Here is a 20,466-nt window from a genome sequence, read left to right as displayed (position 1 = left end):
ATCAGATGAGGATAAATCCAAGAAATCAGCACTGGGCATAAATGGTGTCCCATGTAATCGAGCGTTTGGAACAGCACGTAACATGTCACATCGGTCCACCTTGGTCATGTGACTCGCGAAAATGGCAGCGCCCGTGAAAATTCGTAATTTTTCTCCAAACACTATTAAATGGTGAGGATTTAACATCACATTGTAAAAATAGAGTACATATTACATGGGCTATTGGATACATTGTTCGTGCAAACCTTTTTAAAGGTACAATTCCCCTCATTTGTCCAGACAGGTGTTAAGTCATCTTCCTCAGTTCTGATGTTGGGGGTTGAAATCTAGGCTCTGGCCTTCCTGTGTGAAGTCTGCATGCTCTGCTTGATCCTGTGTGTGTGTGTTTTTTTTTTTTTTCCCTGGGTTCTCTCGCTTCCACCTTCATTCCCCTAAAAATATGCTTTGGTCAACTGCGGGCTCTAAATCAGGTATACTTAAATAAATCTTAAAGCTGACAAATAATTTTTTTCAATGAGTTAAAGTTGGATTTCTTGACAGTGGTCAGGTCAGATGTAACAATCCTGTAATATTCAAAACAAAAGAAAAAACACCACCTAAAATAAAATGTAATACTATTTTTCACACCGATGAAAAGAAATCCTTGAAATTAAATTAAAGGTGAAGGTCTGCAGTAAAGAACATCTTGCTACCACTGACTCGGTCACAGCCTCTGCTCCTTTCCTTTCCTGCCCATGCACAAGCCACGTAAAATGGAGCACTCGCATAACAAAATACCAATTAACACCTAAATTATAGTGGAGAACATATTTTCAAAGAAAATAAATAACATTGAGGGCTTTTCTAAATGCTACTTGTGACTCGTTGGCATGGAGACAAGTCAGTATAAGAAGTGCTGACCCATACAAAACTCATCGGGAATGAACAACAGAGCAGGGGTCATGGGTGGCTGGAGGGCCCGATTACTAGTGTACATTATCTTATTTCTCGTAACGGTAATTTTGTTCTCATGGTAATACGAGTTTATTCTCTGATCGTTTCCACTGTTTTTTTTTTGTAGTATTCCAGTTTCCTGCATCTCAATCATATTTACAGAATTACATTTCTTGTCATGCCATTTTGCGTTTTATTTGGGGGAGGGTGGGGTTACTGTTCCAAATACAAATTTATTTCCATGGCATTCCATCTTATTTTTTTGCAACTTTTTTTCCCCCATAAAGTTTTACTTTGTTTTTCGTGTGTGGGTTCAAAATGAAACAGTGCATTTTGCGCGTTACCGTTCGTAACGTACGATAATCGCAAAGCGAGGACCACCTTGTAATTGTGACCTCCCACTTTTGCAGCGCTCAGCACTTGACTGTACCAAGCTGATTTTGGACTTAAAAGGACCAGTTACGTTATGACGTCAGTGGTGAGGTATTAACCGAGCACGGGAGGTCACGTGCGTCCCAAAGCTTGCATTCCGGGCGCGCGCACGCATGCATACCATTCCTGTGCACTACTGACTGAAAGTGACGCAGATTCTAGCCCGACTTCGGGATGCAGGAGCGTACCAGGGATCCGTTTGTGTGCGCCCCGTGAGCAGGTTTGCGTGCCGGGGGACTTTCCCCGATTCTCTTCTCGCCGACTGTGCGCATGTGAAACGAGATGCATCTGTTCAGGAGTTACAATTATCAAGTGTTCCCGGACCGAGGGTCAGTGGACACGCCGACCATACGTGGCATCAGCTGGGTACGTACACGTCTAACTGCACCCTTGAATGGGCGCATTGTTCTGTCGTGCATGCAAATTAAATAGGAGCTTTGATGTCCACTCAATATCACCATACCTGATATAATAATAAATAAGTTTGCCCCTTTGTTTGAATTTAAATATATCAAATGCATTGAGAAAAAAAAATTCCATTTAATGATTTTTAATATATATATATTTTGCAAACAACTTCAGACCTCTTGAAAATGTTGCTTCAGTTTGTCATCTTCAATGAGTGCATAATAGTGATTGCATTTTGAGGCAGAAAACATCAAGTCACAGGCAGTTGGGAATGAAAAACACACTATTGAACTTTAAAAAATCGAATCTACACATGAAGACTTGGGAATCATTGCAATTCAATTTATTTTAAAGCAGCATAATCATTCTCAAAATTGTCCTTATTGTCTACCACAACAATATCTCGTGTTTTTCCACTTTCAATTTGTACCCCCAGTGAACTTCTTTTGGCCTGCAGGCCGTGTTTGACTCGACCGATCTGCATACAAGGACAACATAGATAATGTATCAAGTTAAATCAAAACTATGATAACTTTAGTAGTATCTTGGTTAAATAATGTTAACCCAGCCCTCGTGTCCTTACAATACAGTTGCGATAACATCAAGTATAACTTTGCTTGTATGCAATTATTAGGATATAATTAAATAATATAATATAATGGGATATTAGGACCTATAAAGACCTGAATTTTTTTTTGTTTTATTGCTAAGTACGCTATTCCAAACACCACATACTGTATCTGAGATTTTATGACTTTTAAAACCTTGATCCTGAGAGCAAATACTGTATATTCTATGTTCTTCTAGAAGCAACAGTGCAGGTATTTTTTATTTGATGAGAAATTGCACGATTCGAAATGTGTACATTTTAGGAGTATGGAATGGATGCAAAAGATTTTTGTAAGCGTGACAAACATTTCACTTAAATGTGATCATTCTAGTCTGAAAGCATTCCCAGACATTTCAGAAAGCAGGTTTGCGCAGCCCTTTGTGCCGGCGTCGGGTGGTTCCAGGAAAGCAACCAAAGCAAAGTATTTTTATTGAATTCCTGTTATAAATAGTGCATTGTTTATTGTTCACCTCCACCGCACCCCGATTTCTCGGAAGAGCTTCTAGCAGGGTGTACACAAGGAAGATTGTCGTTTCTTGGTCACATGAAGACACAGCACGGGCATTATAGCCTTCAGAAGCCCAACGTGTTGTACTTTTACCCAACTAATAGCAAATGTCAATATTGGACTTCTTGCCAAGCAATCTGTTGTCCCCATCAACAAGAACTTTTATTCAACGCAATTTGTAACAAGCAGTGCCAATCTGCGCCTTCAGATCGGCGCTGCTTGTAACAAATAGCTCTCTTCAAGTTATCTTACATAATAAATGACAGCAGAGCACTTGGCAGCATGGAGGATGTTCACTCTCTGCCCACTGTTAGAAACGGGGCAAAAGTCCAACCTGAGAAAGCAACGTGAGAAGTAACGGAAATAAAAAGCTGTGAGAAAAACACAAGTCGCAGAAGTCTAATTGAACAATCCAAGTGCAGAATGAGCTCGTAAAGCTGCTTTAAATTGCTTAACGACTCTGCTTCATTTGCAGAGTTGTCATTATATTAGTATCATCGCACTGGTCGTACACTTTCATTGCTCTATGACTCTCCACCTAAATGTGTACATGTGTTTCTTCACAGCGCCCATTTGTCGTTATCCGAGAGTGGCTCCAAGTACCAGAAACAAATTTCTTGTGTGTCTTGACCTTACTTGGCCAGGGCTGGGCTGTGGCTCTAAAAGTTCTGGGGCAGAGACTTAAATCAGTTGGCCACAGATCCTGTCAGGAAGTGGAATGATGGATGAGGTCTGGCATTGTGGGGCGAGGTCTTTTTTTTTTTTTTTAAGCTTTGTAGGCCAGGAGGAGCAGCTTGTACAGTATTTCATATGGAATTTGACTAGAACCCGTTTTAGGTATTTCAGGCTGGATTTGGTGTCCTACCAAGGTAGAACCATGGCGGCTGAGTGCTCCACATATTGCACTTATTCCAGAATAGGAGTCCATTACAATAGTGCAGGCCCGGAGTGATGCATGTGTGCAAGTCAGACAGTGAAATCAGAAGTTGCGAAATGTGTTTTCGATGGAACAAGCCAAATGTGAAGGCTGATTCATATGAGAAGTGGAGTACAGGATGACCCCATAAGTTGCAAACCTCGAGGGATGAATGAACTTGAAGGATAAAATCGCCCACCTTCTGACGCAGGGCTTTGGGATCCAATCGGAAGTTTTGTTTTCTTAGTAGACAGTTGATCATGGCATGATGTGTGAAGTGCCCAGATACATTTGTGTAGCGTCACCAGAGATGGGTAGGAAGGCGTTACATTTACCCAAGTAATATTTTGGATACGTTGAAACTTGTCAGAGTAGTTTTAATGAAGCTTACGTTTTACTTTTACGCAAGTGTTGATTTGAAGAAAAAAACTGTACTTTTATTCCATTACAATAATATGCATGATGTATGCTACTTTCATTCATCAATTGCCTGAGCTATCAATTTTTTAACTTTTGTTTTCGCATCGGGTGCATCAGGCGCTGTTGCTCCAATCCACCGTGATTACCACAGTGATGTTTACTCAAGTTCACCAATTAAATGACATAAGAAAGTCACGTCGGCACACAAAGTCTTGTACTGGCCTTTAAAGTGAGTCACATGCCAGTTACACCATAAGAGGGACGGCGTCCTTGTGCAACCAGAGCCTTAACTTTATTTACCAGCTCAAAACCAATGAAAAATAAAATTTTTTTTGCTACGGTGAACTGGCCACGATGGGTAGCAAGTTAAACGTCAAGTCAAAGTCAAGCACATTGAAGTTTATCCATCCATCCATCCATCCATCCATCATCCATTTTCTTAGCCGCTTATCCTCACGAGGGTCACAGGAGTGCTGGAGCCTATCCCAGTTGTCAACGGGCAGGAGGCGGGGTACACCCTGAACTGGTTGCCAGCCAATTGCAGGGCACATAGAGACAAACAGCCACACTCACAAGCACATCTGGGGGCAGTTTAGCGTGTCCAATTAATGTTGGATGTTTTGGGGATATGGGAGTAAACCGGAGTGCGCAGAGGAAACCCACGCAGGCACGGGGAGAACATGCAAACTCAACACAGGCAGGTTCGGGATCAAACCCGGGACCTCAGAACTGTGAGGTAGACGCTTTCCAGCTGAGCCACCGTGCCGCACATTGAAGTTTGGTTCAGTTTATTCTATTTTCACCTCCCCTCTTAAAAGGATACATAAATAAATCGAGTTGTACAAATTCTTGGTCACATAAATGGTGGGAAAGGATTGAAAATAATATATCTTGTTCAAAATTGTGATACAACTCCAAAATGTGCAATTTGAAAAGGGCTCTGTGTACTTTCATGTTTACAATACCTTTTTCCTCCCTTGTGAACCGACAAGACTGTGCCGTTTAACAAGTTGAAACAATATATAATAGAAGACCATTTCTTGGAGCTGAATTTTCCTTAATGTTATTTTCCACAGATTTTATTCAGCAAAAATGTTCTCTATTCCGCCTGTGAATATTCTCTTTGATCCCGTTCATTTCATTCTCAGTGCATAGAATCGATTCCAAGTGGACTGTTCAGTCTGTGTCAGAAGATGTTTCCCGCCTCATCTAAGCAGCCTTCATGAGTTTGTGCAACAAGGATTTTCTTTATGTTTTAGATAAAGTGCTATTGTTCAGCAACAACTGAATTTGCGCATTTAGAATTTACGTAGTTGTTTTTATTTTATTTGATGTTCTTGCTCTGATTTAAAAAAAAAATTGAAGTTACAAGTTTTTTTGACTGGTTACATTCTTACTCAAGTAAATTTGTAGGACTCATGTTTACGTTTACTTAAGTCATATTATTCTTAAAAGTAACTGAACTCTGACTTTAGTATGTCTGGATACTCAACCCACCTTTGATCGTCAGTCACAAATTCGATCTTTTCGATGTCAAACCCAATATTTTTAAATATTTTTTTGTTTCAATGCTTTTGTCGTAGACTGTATGCGGTATTTGTTAGATGAGCTCATCATTCTTACTTCCTTAGTTTATTTCCTGGACTCACACAGAGTGTACAGTATATACAGGACAAAATACTTCACATTTCCCGGTCTCCTGATCACGACTCTGTTGCCAGAGGGTCAAACGGGTTTTTCCACATTTCCTCCATAGGCCGTTTGCATCATTTGACCCAGGTCATGACTAAAGAAGACAATGTCTTGTATGTCTACCTCTTTACAGTCCCCTTAAACGAAAGCGTGCATTACTTTTCACCACCTTGTCAGACTAAGCATCTAACAAGCCGACATGTTTTCCAAGCGCAAACAATATGGACCATTAGTCGGCTGTCCACACTGCAATGTGACTTTGGAACGACCGATGAGGGAATACACAATGTGTGTGTATCCAGGAGGTAACATTTAACAGATGCATATCAGATATCACATGAAGGGTGATATCAATCAACCTGCTGTTGATGTGTGCATAACGTGAAAGATGTCGTCAGTTAAGTGCACTCGAAGGAAAGGCCTTGAACTCTCTAGATTTTTTTTACCTTCTAACGAAAATGTGATTTCTGATCTTAATGGATTTATTTCCCCTTCCTTTCATGTAAAAGCCAATGACGATGGGATGATGTAAAGTTTACCTCTTTGTTTTTCTTTTTTTTCCCCATATGGCATTTGTGACTAACAGTGTGATAATCTGGGATAAGGTCAATTGTGCAAAGGGTGCAGTATGGTGAGACTGCCACAGCAAGTGCACGATTAATATATAACATGTAATACCAACTGGCACGGGAGAAATGTGACGGCAAATTCAAGACAAGAAATTGGCAGTTGAATTGTAAGTCAGCTGTTTAAGAAGTTAATTGCAAGAGGGAAGAAGGTGTTGTTATTTCTGCTAGTTTTTGTTTGCATTGTTCAGTAGTGGGCGGCAGACTTCTGAGGTCCAGGGTTGAAATCTCAGCCCCGCCTTTGTGGAGTTTGCATGTTCTTCCCGTGCCTATGTGGGATTTCTCCGGGTACTCCGTTTTCCTCCCACATCTCAAAAACATGCATGGTAAGTTAATTGAAGACTATAAATTGCCCGTAGGTGTGAATATGAGTGTGAACTGTTGTTTGTGTCTGTGTGCCATGTGATTGGCTGGCAAGCAGTTTAGGGTGTGCCCTGCCTCCTGGCTGAAGATAGTTGGGATTGGCTCCACCACTCCCATGTGGTGGCTTGGAAAATGGATGGACGTTCGGTAGCGCCTACCTCAGGGAAGGAGCTGCAAGAGATCGTGACCAGGATGTGGCGGGTCCAAAAGGATTTTGCCAGCTCTTGTCTTAGTTCTTGATGTTGGGTATGGGGTACCGACGATCCTTTCAGCAGTTTTGATTGACCTTTGGCCACAGGTAGCAAACATGGCAGCCCACTTGCCGTCCCCCTCTCCCATTATGATAAAGAAACACTCACGAGCCCTGGACAGATGTATTTGGACATCACTAGGATCTTTTTGGTTTAGAACGGGATCTTCTTACTTCGCTGTAACTTCCCGTTTATTGTCCGTTGTTTACCAAATTTACCAAACTGAATGCCATTTAAGTTTTACTGCATCAATTTAAAAAAAAAAAAAAAAAGATCATAAAGACATAGTAAAGTTGATATAGGTTTGTTAATCCTGAAATTGCACTGGTTAATCCTGGTTGCTCTGTGTTTTTAATATGCAATCATATCTCACTGAGAACTAAATTCCTCTCTTTCTCATTCTTATAGACTCCACTTCCAGAGGCGCCGGATTCAAAGGACACAATGAAGCAGGTCTGTATGTCAAACGTCACCTCAAAAGTTCCCGTCAGGAGTTTCTCTCTCTCTCTCTCTCTCGCTCTCTCTCTCTCTCTCTCTCTGTTTTACCTGAATGAGTTCAATGAGTGGAAGTTTATGAACTAGCTTGTGTGAACCTGAACTGAACTTAGTTCATTTCTGCCTGATGTATGTTATTGAGAAGGTGCTCATTCTTGCATCAAAGACCGGTTTTAAAAATGAAAATTCCTTTTCATACGAGTGCCAGTTGTTGTTCGGGACTTCCAGGACAAACACATCTGAGCACACTATAGATCGGTGGTTTTCTAACTTGTTTGGCCGTGCCCCCATTTGTGGGGATTGATTTTTTCCGCACCGGTGTGGGGGCGTGGGGGGGGGCAAGCTAGCACTGAAAATTGTAAAAAGAGTGTGGTGGGAGAGGGGACGCGAGAAGCAGGGGTGGGTGATAGCGCTGAAAACTGTAAACCAGAGGGAATTGAAAATGCTATTATTATTATTATTATTACTGCTATTATGATCCTTCATATGTCAGCAGAAAAACTTTGGGAACTAAGTCAGTTTGGCCACAGCCGCCATTCATGGCAGACACGGTACAGCTGCGTGAGAATACGAGGTGCATTCAAGGGACGTTGCATATATCGATGTGTTCTTCACTGATTCTTTTGGAATGCAGTACATAATTGTAAAAAAGGATTACTAGGATAGTTATTATTTCTATCAGAATGTTTGAGGTGAAATTCATGTCAGCCATGTACCCAAGTCATGTAACCATGTCACGATATGTCATTTATTTGGTTGTATAATATAAGAATAGAGTGGCACGGTGGAGCAGCTGGTAAAGCATCGGCCTCACAGTTCTAAGGTCCCAGGTTCAATCCCGGACCCGCCTTTATGGAGTTTGTGAGTTCTCCCAGTGCCTGCGTGGAGTTTTCTCCGAGCACTCCAGTTTCCTCCCACATCCCAAAAACATGCAACATTAATTGGACACTCGAAATTGCCCCTAGGTATGATTGTGAGTGCAGCTGTTTGTCTCCAAGTCCCCTCCGACTGGCTGGCAACCAGTTCAGGGTGTACCCCGCCTCCTTCGGCTCCCCATGACCCTCGTGAGGATAAGCAGCAAAGAAAATGGATGAAATATAAGAGTAGATCAAATTCAATATGTCTAATATAGTATAATCAGCCAGAGCTCCGAGGAAAGCAAAATGAAAGCAAAATGTCATTTCACCTTCTTTCCTAGTATACTTTGTTACGTGTTTTTGTTTGCACATTAAAGACAAATGTTCTGTTTTTTGTTTTAATCTCTCATTTAAAAAAAAAAAAAAGACCGTTTAAGCAACAATTTTTTCCTTCCGTTTTTGTGATTGGAGAGTGAAAGCTGTAGCTGGCTACTAGTGTGGACTGAATAGGTGGCAACAATGAGGAAATTATATGCTGGTATTTTGAGGGGAATAACCAGCCAGCATCATATTGAGGGAAAACTAAAACCTACAAACAAATTTATTTTTGTAGTGGTGACTTAGTTGAAAATATTACATTATGAACCATGAAGTGAACTACTTTATTTTCAGAACAGTGAACTGAACTTTGGAGAACTTTCCCAGCAGTGGTGCTGAACTTGGTCTTCCGTCATGTATAATAAACATCCTGTGCCACCGATCATGCACGTCTTAAAAAGCACATTCCTGCTGAGACAGACAGTCACAAGGAGTCTAAAGGGCACTTGAGTATTCACAGCTAATTGACCCTGTTCCTCAACTTGGGTGGGGCCTCTCACTCCACTTTTTTTAATCTCAGCTGGCCACAACAAACTGGGAAGAAGAGAAGAACTAGTGATAGTGTTTAAGAATATCATTTGGAGTGAAGACAATGATCTTGAAAGAGAGCAGAATTCAAGTCTAATTGTTGTGAGATGGGAATGGTACCAAAATGGGCTGTTCATCTTTACATATTTACAATTTACTCACAAATACACCAATTTGGGGATTCATTTCTTTGGAACATCCTCTGTTATTGACTGAAAAAGATGCCTACTTGCTGTTTTATTCAAAGAAAATCATGCTTTGGGGCCATTTATGGCATCTAGTTCTCAAGGTTAAGGTCAGGGGAGGCAGCAACAGGTTAATGTGCTGTGTAAGACCTTTATGGAAAAGGAAACCAGCACATAAAGTTTCTCACAGTTGCGGTAACTCAATAATGCGTTAAGAAAATGATTTGTCGTAGTTAGTGTTCCCCTAATTCGAATCTTAACCAGACCTGTCAGTGTCAATGAAATTGGAGTGAATGAAATTGCCCATAGTTGAATGTACTCATCTGGATAATGTAATAAAAGTAACCGATTTATTACGGCATGTAATGGGCTAATTTGAAGCAGAATCAAAGTGGCTCCTCATCTGCTTTCACTGGAAATTAATTGGTAGTTTAGGGACACTCTGGTCAGCTATTATGAAGAATGCCTGAAGAGAATCATGTTTTTTTGGCAGTAGGGACACTAGCAAGCGTGACATGGACTGATATATTTCACCAGGCACTCGCACGGTATCCAGTCCAAAAATAAATCCTAAACTGAAAACGACTGGGTCCCAGGATGACTATTTGTCAAAGAAAAGCAGAAGATGAAAATGTTTTTCTTTGAGCCGAATGCATGTACTACATTATTATGACATGTAATATGTAATAACAATATGTAATGAAATAATTCTAAAAATGTTGACATATGATGGCACGAGATGAAGACCACACAGTGGGATCAACCCTCCTGTCGATGCAATCATATTTGATATCCAGCAATATTCTGAAACGTCTTTTCACCATTCCATCCCACCACGTTGGAAGCAGGAACCCGGAAAAGTCTGCCAGTCCTGTTTGCAAAGGTTAATGTGGCTTCATATCGCCCTGCAAAATCACACAGTGTTGACATGGTGGGCGGAGTCATTCCTCCCTACGATACTAACGACCCAAGCAATGCACAAAGGAAATACGATGGTGTCGAAATCTGACTCCGAGTTGCTTTCAAGCATGTGTCATAATAAACATCTCCTTGAGATGCCCAGGACCTGGTGGTTTCTGCGGTGTCGTGTATACATACTGAAATAAATCATTTTGTTACTGTCACTTACAATTCAGTTTGGCTGTCAATGTGAGCCAGCCTGGCTTATGGAAAAAAATACATGACTTTGGTAATGGAAAGTTTGCCTAATGGAAAAAAAAAATAACATACGTCTGAGAATGCCCCAGTGTGGGTCAAAAAGGGGAAATGGGCCCCTGGGAAACATGAATATACCTTGCGCTCATGACAGTCTGGCAGAAGAGGCCTCAGGGTGGATTTATTTGGGGGAAGGCAGGTCTGGGAACAGGCTGGTTGAAATACGTGGACACCACGACCCCTGGTCCAATCACAGAGCCAAGGCTTCATGTTGTTTTTGTGTCAATCAAGGTTGCCTGCAGTTTTCTTGATGCCCCTTCTCAGGCTCACAATCTTGGAATAGAATGTTAAACATGAAAACAGCAAGTACTAAATTGTCTTTCAGTCTTATGGAAATGATAGAGATTACAGCGACAAAGGACTCGAAAGAATTCTTGCCGTTAACAAAAACCCGTACATCTGGTTGATTGAAGATTTTAGATTGTCTTCGGGTTTTGAAAACAAAACCTCAAGGCGATGGAAGACTCGATAAAGTTGTTTGTGTGAACAAAAACCTGTACATCAGGTCTATTGAAGACAAAATAATGTGTTTACAAAAACAAACTGCATAATAGTTTCACTAAAATGTATTCCTCTTTTGGGAAACACGTAAACCTGATTCATTGAAAAGTCTTGCGTGTTTACACAAACACGTACTTCATCTCGAGGTCCAGTCCTAAGAGAAAGTGGAGCGGATTGTTTTGATAGAGGATTATTTACAAAATCTCTAACATTATTCAATGATGACCCTCATGATGACTAGCAAGTACACTGGTTGAAGTGATAATATTTAGAAGATTTCGCTCTAAGGTGGCACAGTTAGAATATTTGTCAAGGGAGTGTAAAAAAAAAAAAAAAATGGAATAAGGCCAGTTATTGGGTATCTGCCAATGAAAGTGCAGTGGAAGAGCCTCTGTTCTTTTCACTATTTTCACTCAGAATAATTTGTGGGTAGTTTCAGTGAAATAATTTCAGTTGAGATTTAATTATATAATATTGTGTATTCACAAATTATTATATGTATGATGTGGATGATGAATATATTACATTCTGTGATATATTAAAATGAGGATTTGAGGTTTACTACATCGTCGATATGTTGTGATGACGTAATAAACCAGATGAAGAACGAAGGTCAGTCTCTCAAGACGGACAGTGGAAATATGGACGGTTGGGCGAAATATTTTTTTTCTTTCATCATTAACATCATCATCAACATCCATCATCATCTGCATTCTTCATCATTTTCTTTGTATTTTTGTTCATTTACCTGGATATGCTGTGCCCATTCGATGTGGAAACATTTTTATTTACTTTATTTTTGCTGTGGCGGCACGGTGGGTCAGCTGGTAAAGCGTTGGCCTCACAGATCTGAGGACCTGGGTTCAAATCCCGGGCCTGCCGGTGTAAGTTTGCCTGCGTGGGGTTTCTCTGGGCACCCCGGTTTCATCCCACATCCCAAGCACATGCAACATTAATTGTACACTCTAAATTGCCCGTAGGTGTGATTGTGAGTGCGGTTGTTTGTGTCTATGTTCATCTGCGATTGGCTGGCAACCAGTTCAGGGTGTACCCTGCCTCCTGCCCGTTGACAGCTGCGATAGGCCCCAGCACTCTCTGCGAGCCTTGTGAGGATAAGCGGTAAAGAAGATGGATGGATTTTTGCTGTTGGAATTCAACTAAACTGTTTTCTTCAGACAAACCACCTGCATCATGGATTACTTTTGTTTTCCCTTTTTTTGTGCAAGTAAAGGAGCAACGATGCGTCAAGATCAGCCCGATTAGGAAACTACATGTAGTGTTAAATTAGATATGTGTCAGTCCCAGTTTGATGTATTTGAAATTCAGTAATTGGTGTTGAATGCACACTCAAACAACAAAAGTAAACATTAAAAAAAAAGGAATGTTAAGATAACCTATAGTAAGAGTTTAATCAATTAAATACAGTATGGTCCAAATGTGCTCCATTTGGCGTGACAGTGAAATTGTGGTTAGCATGTCGACCTTTGGAAGTTCTCCCCATGCTTGCGTAGCTTTTCTCTGGGTACTCCGTTTTCCTCTCACTTTCCAAAAATGTTCATGTTTAAGGCTACATTTAAAATGATCCCTAGGTGTGAGAATGTGAGCTGGGGTTTGTTGATATGCCCTCCGATTGGCTGACGGCCAGTCAAGGATGTAACCCACTATCACCCAGGGTCAGCTGGTTGGTACAGGGTCGATTTCACTTGCGACCCTCATGGGGGTAAACACTATAAAAATCGATGGCTAAACTACAATAGAGGTTTGCTACTAATAAATAAGGAAATAATTGTCAACAGAAAATACTGTAAGCACTTGCTTTGAGCAAGTATTTTCTTGATACTGTTAGCACTTTGGGCAAACAACAGCGCTCGATGTGAAAATCTTCAACCCTCTGAGGCACTTTTAGAGTCACAGGCTTGATTACCATTTCTTTTTGTTGGTGTGTGAACAAGTGCAAAGCATGAAAAACAGGGCAGCCACGTTGACGCACATTCTTGTTACATAAGGTTTGTTTCTGCACCAGTGGCTAACAGGGTTTCAACCATCCAAGGGCTTTTCAGGTCTTGAACCGGCTGGGGTTGCGTGCATGCGCCAGGGGGGTGAGGAGGAATTAAATGGCGAGTTGAATGGGAACTGATGGCTCAATGTGACAGGCTTATGAGGCCACCTTCAACGCAATCACACCTCCATATGACAAAGATCTTCACACGTGCTCTTCTCTTGTTGACTGACTGCCTCGAACATACGTAAGCGCTGACATTGTGTACACTAAACCATGGGTGTCCCAGCTTTTTCCTCACACCATAAAACACAACTCAATGTCATATTTATGCCCCTGATATAAATATAGTTGTGTATTTAATGACTCAATGGTCTGCTCTGTGTGTTTAAGTTCCTCTCAGATCGCGTGGTGAAGGCCGCGAGGTCGGTGTACAGCGTCATGGTCCTGAGAAATCCTGGGTTGATCCGTGACCGAAAATATCACCTCAAAACTTACAGGTAACGTGTAGATTTCTTCCATTTCACTCTGCATAATAGATACCAACTCGAGATGAGAATTTGAAATTCCTATGATTGTTGTCCTTTTTGACATGTTTTAATGTTATATTTAGATCACATTGGTATCATTTGTCTCGCCATTCACATACACACATATTGCAAATAGTACATCTATCCATTCACCCCTCCAAGTCCTTAACCTCGTTCCATTCCCCAGGCTGTCGTGTAACGATGTACAAATACTGTATTGCAGTATGCCTGTGAAGATTCTCAATCATCCAGGTCATGTTAATCTGAAAATTGAATCAAGGCAACTGGATTGCTCTTGTTTCTGAAGGCGGGTCATCTCTAATCCAAAGCGCTTCTTCAGTTCTAAATCCAAAACGTTTGGAGTCCCTCCAATTACGTATCAGTGGGTGTGTCCCCCCTGAAGGGGTGTTCAACAATATGGTGTTATTGTTGTTGCCTGGCTGGTGAAACAGCCCTCCTGCATACCACTCAATCTTTTACTGTCACGACCAGAACACGGGGTTGGACCCAAATGCACGACTCGAGAGACGTAGAGGTAGTTCGGGAAACGTATTTATTCAGTCCAGTGTCGGGGATCAGGCAGGCAGTCAACGGGAGCAGCAGTAACAAGGCCGTCAGGTGGAGGAGGGCCGTCAGTGGGCAAGCAGGGGTTGTTACACAGGAGATCAGGAACGGGATTAAGTGAGTGCGGGAACAAGGCGTGAAGCAATGATCTGGCAAAGGCCAGACCGTACGTGTGGTTCTATATAACTGGGACGTGATTACTAGAGATGAGGCGCAGCTGTGCGCCTCTGCTGATTGCGGCAGGGCCATGACATTTACTTGTCTTGTGGCAAAACAGCTTGTTGAGGCTATTCTTCCTGTTGAATAAGATGATCTTTGGATGGAGAGATGTCACAATATTGTCATTGGCAGACGATGTCTCAAAGCTCCTCCTCTGTCGAAAGACGGCTTTTCTAGTTTGTATAGAGATGGCTCCTTTTATACTGTATGTCTTTCACACCAACAGTCCTCCCTATCCAGAATTTGGACATTGTACTCCTCAAGAGAATATCCCTTCTTCTTGAGATGCCCAGGACCTGGTGATTCTGGACAAGATTAAGTCACCCACTGATTCTGAGCCTTGCGCCTGTCCAACGGCTTCTCATTCTCCCCATCATAGAGGTCATTACACCACACTGTAATGTGTAAACGTTGCTGAGTTTGCGTTTCTGGATTTCGTCCTGGTGGTGAATCACCTTCAGCATCAGGATGTTATTGGATTTAAAATACTAAATAAATAGAAAATCCTTCTGAGTTTTCTCTGACAAACTAGCCACGTAGGCGACCACAACATTCCGCCTCCTGTTTCATTAGAGTCAAGTGTTGTGACTTTCGTCTTGGTGCATTTGACAAAAGCCAAGTTTGGATACCTGGTTAGTTAGAGCCTTCCTGGTGTGGGTCTGCTCCTTCTGTCTTCTGTTTTCTGTTGTCAGTGTTGGAAATTTTCTCTGTTCCGTGTTTATGATAACCCTTACTTTTTGTTTCAGTGAGTTATGGGAGTCAAAGTGAAAGTACCGGTCCATGTGTGTGGAGTTTCTGAGACCTCAATAGTGAAGTTTCCGTCCCTCCCTGTCCCCCACCTTGGAATCCAAAATAGGAATGTGTCCTCTTTGTTTTCATGCAGCGTTACGTGGGTGTCTGTCCACAGTTGATGTATTCAGCAAACAAATGTGGGCTGCTTTTTGGCCTATTGGTTAGCATCAGAGGTGGTCCTGAACCAAATGGGGTTCTGTCCAACTACGCACTCCTGCCAAATCATCGAGGGCGCAAGTGCCCCCTCAGAAACTGCCCATAGTTAGTACATCTGCCTCACAATTCGAAGGTTTGGTATTTGAGCCACTTGTCTTCTTTTGTGGAGTATGCGCGATCTCCCCCATGCTGTAGTTTGTCTTCCTTCTACGTTTCCCCCCAAAAAGTCTTCATTTAAAGGTCCTGTATTTTACCAAACCAAATTTTTCTTGTGTTTGGGATGTCATATTGTCTCAATGGTGCCTTGGGAAACTCTGGAATTATGAAGTGTTGTGCTCTAGAGCAAACTATCCAAGACCAAGACTTGCTCGTGACTATTCTATACCAATTAAAATACTTTATACTAGCTCCATGTTAGAGAGTCACTCTAAGGAGGGCTAAATAACCACAATAGGGCACCTTTAAGACTAAATTGTCCACAGGTCTGAATGTAATTGTGAATATTTGCTACGAGCAAGTCTCTGTGATTGGCTGCCGACGATTCCAGGATATACCCCACCACTGTTTCAAAATCAGCTGGGATAGGCTCCAGCTCACCTTTGACCCTTGTGGGAGCAAGCGATAAAGCAAATGGATGCTCCTCCCCCAAACTTTGCCATCTTTCTATTTCACTTTCCACTGCAGCTGTCCAGGCAACCGACTAATTGGGCATGAAATTACTGAGCCCTGTTTGCTGCTACCTAACCAGCTCAGTTTTGCCTCCATTACTTAAAGTTGGACTGACAACCCTATAAACATTCTAAAATAGATATTGTAATGAAAAATACATATAACAGTATTCACTTCAATGTCAATCGGAAAAAAAAAAAATTGAGCGGAGAGCGCGTCATCAATGCACAAATTTGCGCAATTGATTGTCCCACGACATCCAAGTGGTCGCCATATTAGTCGCGTCCTCTGTCCTTGATGTCATCGTCACTTCCGCTGTTGAAAACGCACAGTGCCTGCTACTATGGAAGCTGAACAACAGAGATATTCGCATTTTTCCGACGCCGCTCTTTTCGAAATGGACAACACCACACAACCTAGTGAAGTTACCGGGGCACTATTGTTTCGAGCCCTCAGGGCAATATTACACTATTGTTTCGAGCCATATTCAGATGATATCCGATCACGACCAAACCGCATCCCGTCTGATCCACTCCCGCGGCGGAGATGAGCCATCGCAGCTCATCACAGCCGGCCGGTGTGGCTTATGACAGAGCCGAGCGGTGCGGCTTTAGGGGGGTGCTCACAGTCCAGCCAGGGCACTTTATGCGAGCACGCGACTTAGTAATGCATTCTCGGCTGGGTTCTTCAGAGCCGCCCCCGTCACAAAGCCCAACGCGCAGCCTTCGCAGAAGCTGTGACCGCCAAACGTGGCACCTCAGCCAATGTGGCTGAGTTTCGGTGCCGTGGTGGCATATAAGGAGGAGGTGCACCCGAGCTATGTTGCTTTTAGGGGTATGTTCAAAGTCGCCACAGTACGCGATGAACACTATCAACACGAGGCTGAGTGAGACATTGTTGGCTGGGCTACACGCACATCGACACATTTCATACGCGGATCTTTTGTTACGTTATGAGAGAGACCGATTACGTGGTCCGCCCCAAACTATTATTTTTTTTTTAGTAGCTATATGCGCACCTACCTGTTATTTGGAACCCACGAAGCTCTCGTCCCCTGCACCCGTGCAATCCATTTTTCACAACCAACAAGGTCTCTTTCAAACTTATGAAACGTAATTCCATTCTCCCGAGTGTTCAAGCAATGTCCAGCAATGCAATGAGTCGGCATTTTGGCTAACACGAAGGAACAACAAGCTACCTTCCCGGAGGTAAAACTAATGGAAACGAACAAGTCCACTCGGGGGCGCCTCTGTCCTGTACGTCACTTCCTGCTTCTTCTCGAAAACAAATCCCTCGAGAGGATTTTTATGGCGGGAGTTACAAAAAGCTGTACACGTTAAAATCATGTTTTGTGGTGAAAAAACACATATTGGCTCTGGGTTTTTCATTAATAATATACCAAAAATCATCCAACACTTGACCTTTAAAGATATTATTACCGTTAAATTGTTTACAATACACTAATTAATTGACATTTAGGCAATTCTTTATTAAAAATCAATATGTCAATTTCTGAAATAATACCACCAAGTGACACCCTCTGTGACTTACATGCCAATTGCAGACAATGTTGTTCTGGTAAGGAACTCGTCGACTGGCTGATGGGACAAAATGAAGGCCTGCAGTCGAGAAGCCAGGCGGTTGGAATGTGGCAAGTCCTGGTGGATGAAGGAATATTGGTTCACGGTAGGACATCGAGGCATCTGAAATATCTGTTGAAAATGAATAGAACCACCAGGAAAGAAGGGGCTTCTCCCTAAGTACCCCAAATGACTGACCAAAAAAGTACAACATCTGGCATTCTTGTATCGAGACATAAAATTGTCAATAAAAAATGACCGTGAGAGGTGATTAGGAACATCCACTTAAAGAAAGAAAAATCAATAAATTACTGACAAAAAAATCTCTCGACTTGCCATCAAGTTGCTATCTCGACAGTCATCTTATTGACTAGTATTTATTTGAAGATATTCAACTAATGATATCTCAGACAGTACTCAGACATGCTTGAAGAGCTTGTGATGTGCTGATTGATGGTGCTCACACACAATTCACCCAGTCAAGTATACAGCAAACGGCGCATTATCTGCCAGGAAAACAAAGGTCCAATCAAGCGAGAAACACTCCATCATCCATTGAAGTGGGTCACTCGGAATAGATGAGCATTTATTTTATTTTATTTTATTTTTGCCATCTAGGGTTAGGCATTCTATAATGTTTTCAAGGCATGTTGTTGCCAGTACTCATCCTGAAAAAGTTCATGGAAAGCACAAGTAAAGAGCATTTGTCATTTGCCTTCCAAAAGACTTCTGAAATAAACAAATATCCATCCATGAAATAAACAAACATCCACCCATCCATTTTCTTAGCCGCTTATCCTCACAAGGGTTACAGGAGTGCTGGAGCCTATCACAGCTGTCAACGGGCAGGAGGCAGGAGGCAGGATATACCCTGAACTGGTTGCCAGCCAATCGCAGGGCACATGGAGAGAGACAACAGATGGACTCACAATCACACCTAGGGACAATTTAGAGTGTCCAGTTAAATTTTGCATGTTTTTGGATGTGGGAGGAAACCGGAGTGCCCGGAGAAAACCCACGCAGGCACGGGGAGAACATGCAAACTCCACACAGGCGGGGCCAGGATTTGAACCTCGGTCCTCAGAACTGTGAGGCCAAGGCTCTAACCAGTTGCTCCATTGTCACGAAACAAACATACCGATAAATAAATAATTTTCAGATTTTTGAGCAATCATTGTGACGTTCTAAACCTCTTAAGTGGACAATTTGGTGCCATTATGGCGACACCATACCTGCCATTAGTATGAGTTTTATCATTTTCTATAAATATTGGACTGTACAAGCACTGACACAATGCTGAACAAATAGCGCAAACATTAGTGTTGAAACAACTGAAAGGTGTAACTTTATTTTAGACCATTAACATAATGCCATGATACATTTACTTGTATTGAGGAGAATAATACTGTCGAACCTTGTTAGTTACCATGGCAACTGTAATCCAACCATTACATATTGAATCTTGAGAATTTTCACAGTGGTCAACAAGTTCATGGTCAAGGTCATATTTTTTTCATGAAACCCTTGTGAATATTTGAACGTCCTTTCAACCAAATTAGCCACATTTTTTTTTTTTTATTAACTTGTGTTTTCTTTGTTTTTGCTCTGCCAAGTGAAACACGAGTTGAACTTTCACGACAAGGACACTCAGTTCTACCGCTTCCTGGGCTCTGACGTCGGACTCAACCACCTAACAAAGGACTCGGAAGAGGAGCTGCAGGAAAGCCTGTCGCTGCTGTCTCAGCTGGGCCCCGACGCCCTGCTCACGATGATCCTACGCAAATGGTCAGCGCCGTGGCTTTTGGACAGTCCACAACACCAGCCAATCACAACATTCCCATCACAAATTATTGCTGCCAACAGCTGGCACGTGTGACCTATGAACAGGTTGCGAGATGTTACAGTAGTGCTCAACATAACAGCAGTCCAATGTGACTGACCAGATGAATCCACGTTTTCAGTATTTTTTTTTTATTGCTATACGTCATACAAGTTACCCGTAGGTGCAGTAGATTCTCAGAAAACCAACAAGACCCAGCACCGTTCATGATATACACACTCTTAAGGCTGTGCAATTGGGCAATTTCTTGAAAGGGGTTTGTGAAGAAAAAAAAAATAGCAATCTGCCATTGACTTTACAAACTCAAAACTGTTTTGTATAAACTTTCTTGTTTCTTGGATTTACCAATCCTTTAAATCACTAAACTAATATTTAGTTGTATGATCACAGTTTTTGAAATGACTGCTTCACATCTGTGTGGCATGGAGTCAACCAACTGGTTGGCACCTTGCAGCTGTTATTCCGTTCCAAGATTTCTTAACAACATTCCACAATTCATTTACATTTCTTGATTTTGCTTCAGAAACACCATTTTTGACGTCACCCCAGAAAATCTCAATAGGATTAAGGTCGGGGATTGGGCTGGGCACTCCATGACATTAATTTTGTTGGTTTGGAACCAAGACTTTGCATGCTTACTTGTGTGTTTGGGGTCATTGTCTTGTTGAAACACATATTTCAAGGGCATGTCCTCTTCAGCATTAGGCAACAATCTTGACATATGCAAACAGATTTATGATCCCTGGCCCAACACCGCAGAAGGAGAAACATGCCCACATCATGATGCTCGCACCACCGT

At 41.9% G+C, this 20,466-nt stretch overlaps 1 protein-coding gene across 2 annotated transcripts in view; it reads left to right on the top strand.

Annotated features, from left to right (window-relative positions):
- Positions 1–1,373: 1,373 nt before the first annotated feature.
- Positions 1,374–20,466, top strand: part of rapgef3 (Rap guanine nucleotide exchange factor (GEF) 3) — a 32,744-nt gene continuing 13,651 nt past the window's right edge. The window contains exons 1-6 of one of the 2 annotated variants that reach the window (XM_061839637.1): positions 1,375–1,585; positions 1,662–1,731; positions 7,568–7,612; positions 13,711–13,817; positions 17,812–17,933; positions 19,441–19,612. In XM_061839637.1, coding sequence (XP_061695621.1) covers positions 7,604–7,612; positions 13,711–13,817; positions 17,812–17,933; positions 19,441–19,612 — 410 coding nt within the window. In that variant the 5' untranslated portion in view covers positions 1,375–1,585; positions 1,662–1,731; positions 7,568–7,603. Of the gene's footprint in view, positions 1,732–7,567; positions 7,613–13,710; positions 13,818–17,811; positions 17,934–19,440; positions 19,613–20,466 lie in introns of both variants that reach the window. The other variant, XM_061839630.1, reaches the window with a different exon arrangement.

Source organism: Syngnathoides biaculeatus, chromosome 2 (assembly GCF_019802595.1).
Source record: "Syngnathoides biaculeatus isolate LvHL_M chromosome 2, ASM1980259v1, whole genome shotgun sequence".
NCBI classification, from domain to species: domain Eukaryota; kingdom Metazoa; phylum Chordata; class Actinopteri; order Syngnathiformes; family Syngnathidae; genus Syngnathoides; species Syngnathoides biaculeatus.
The sequence above is the reverse complement of the archived record's forward strand: the minus strand, read 5'-3'. Positions and strand labels throughout refer to the sequence as shown.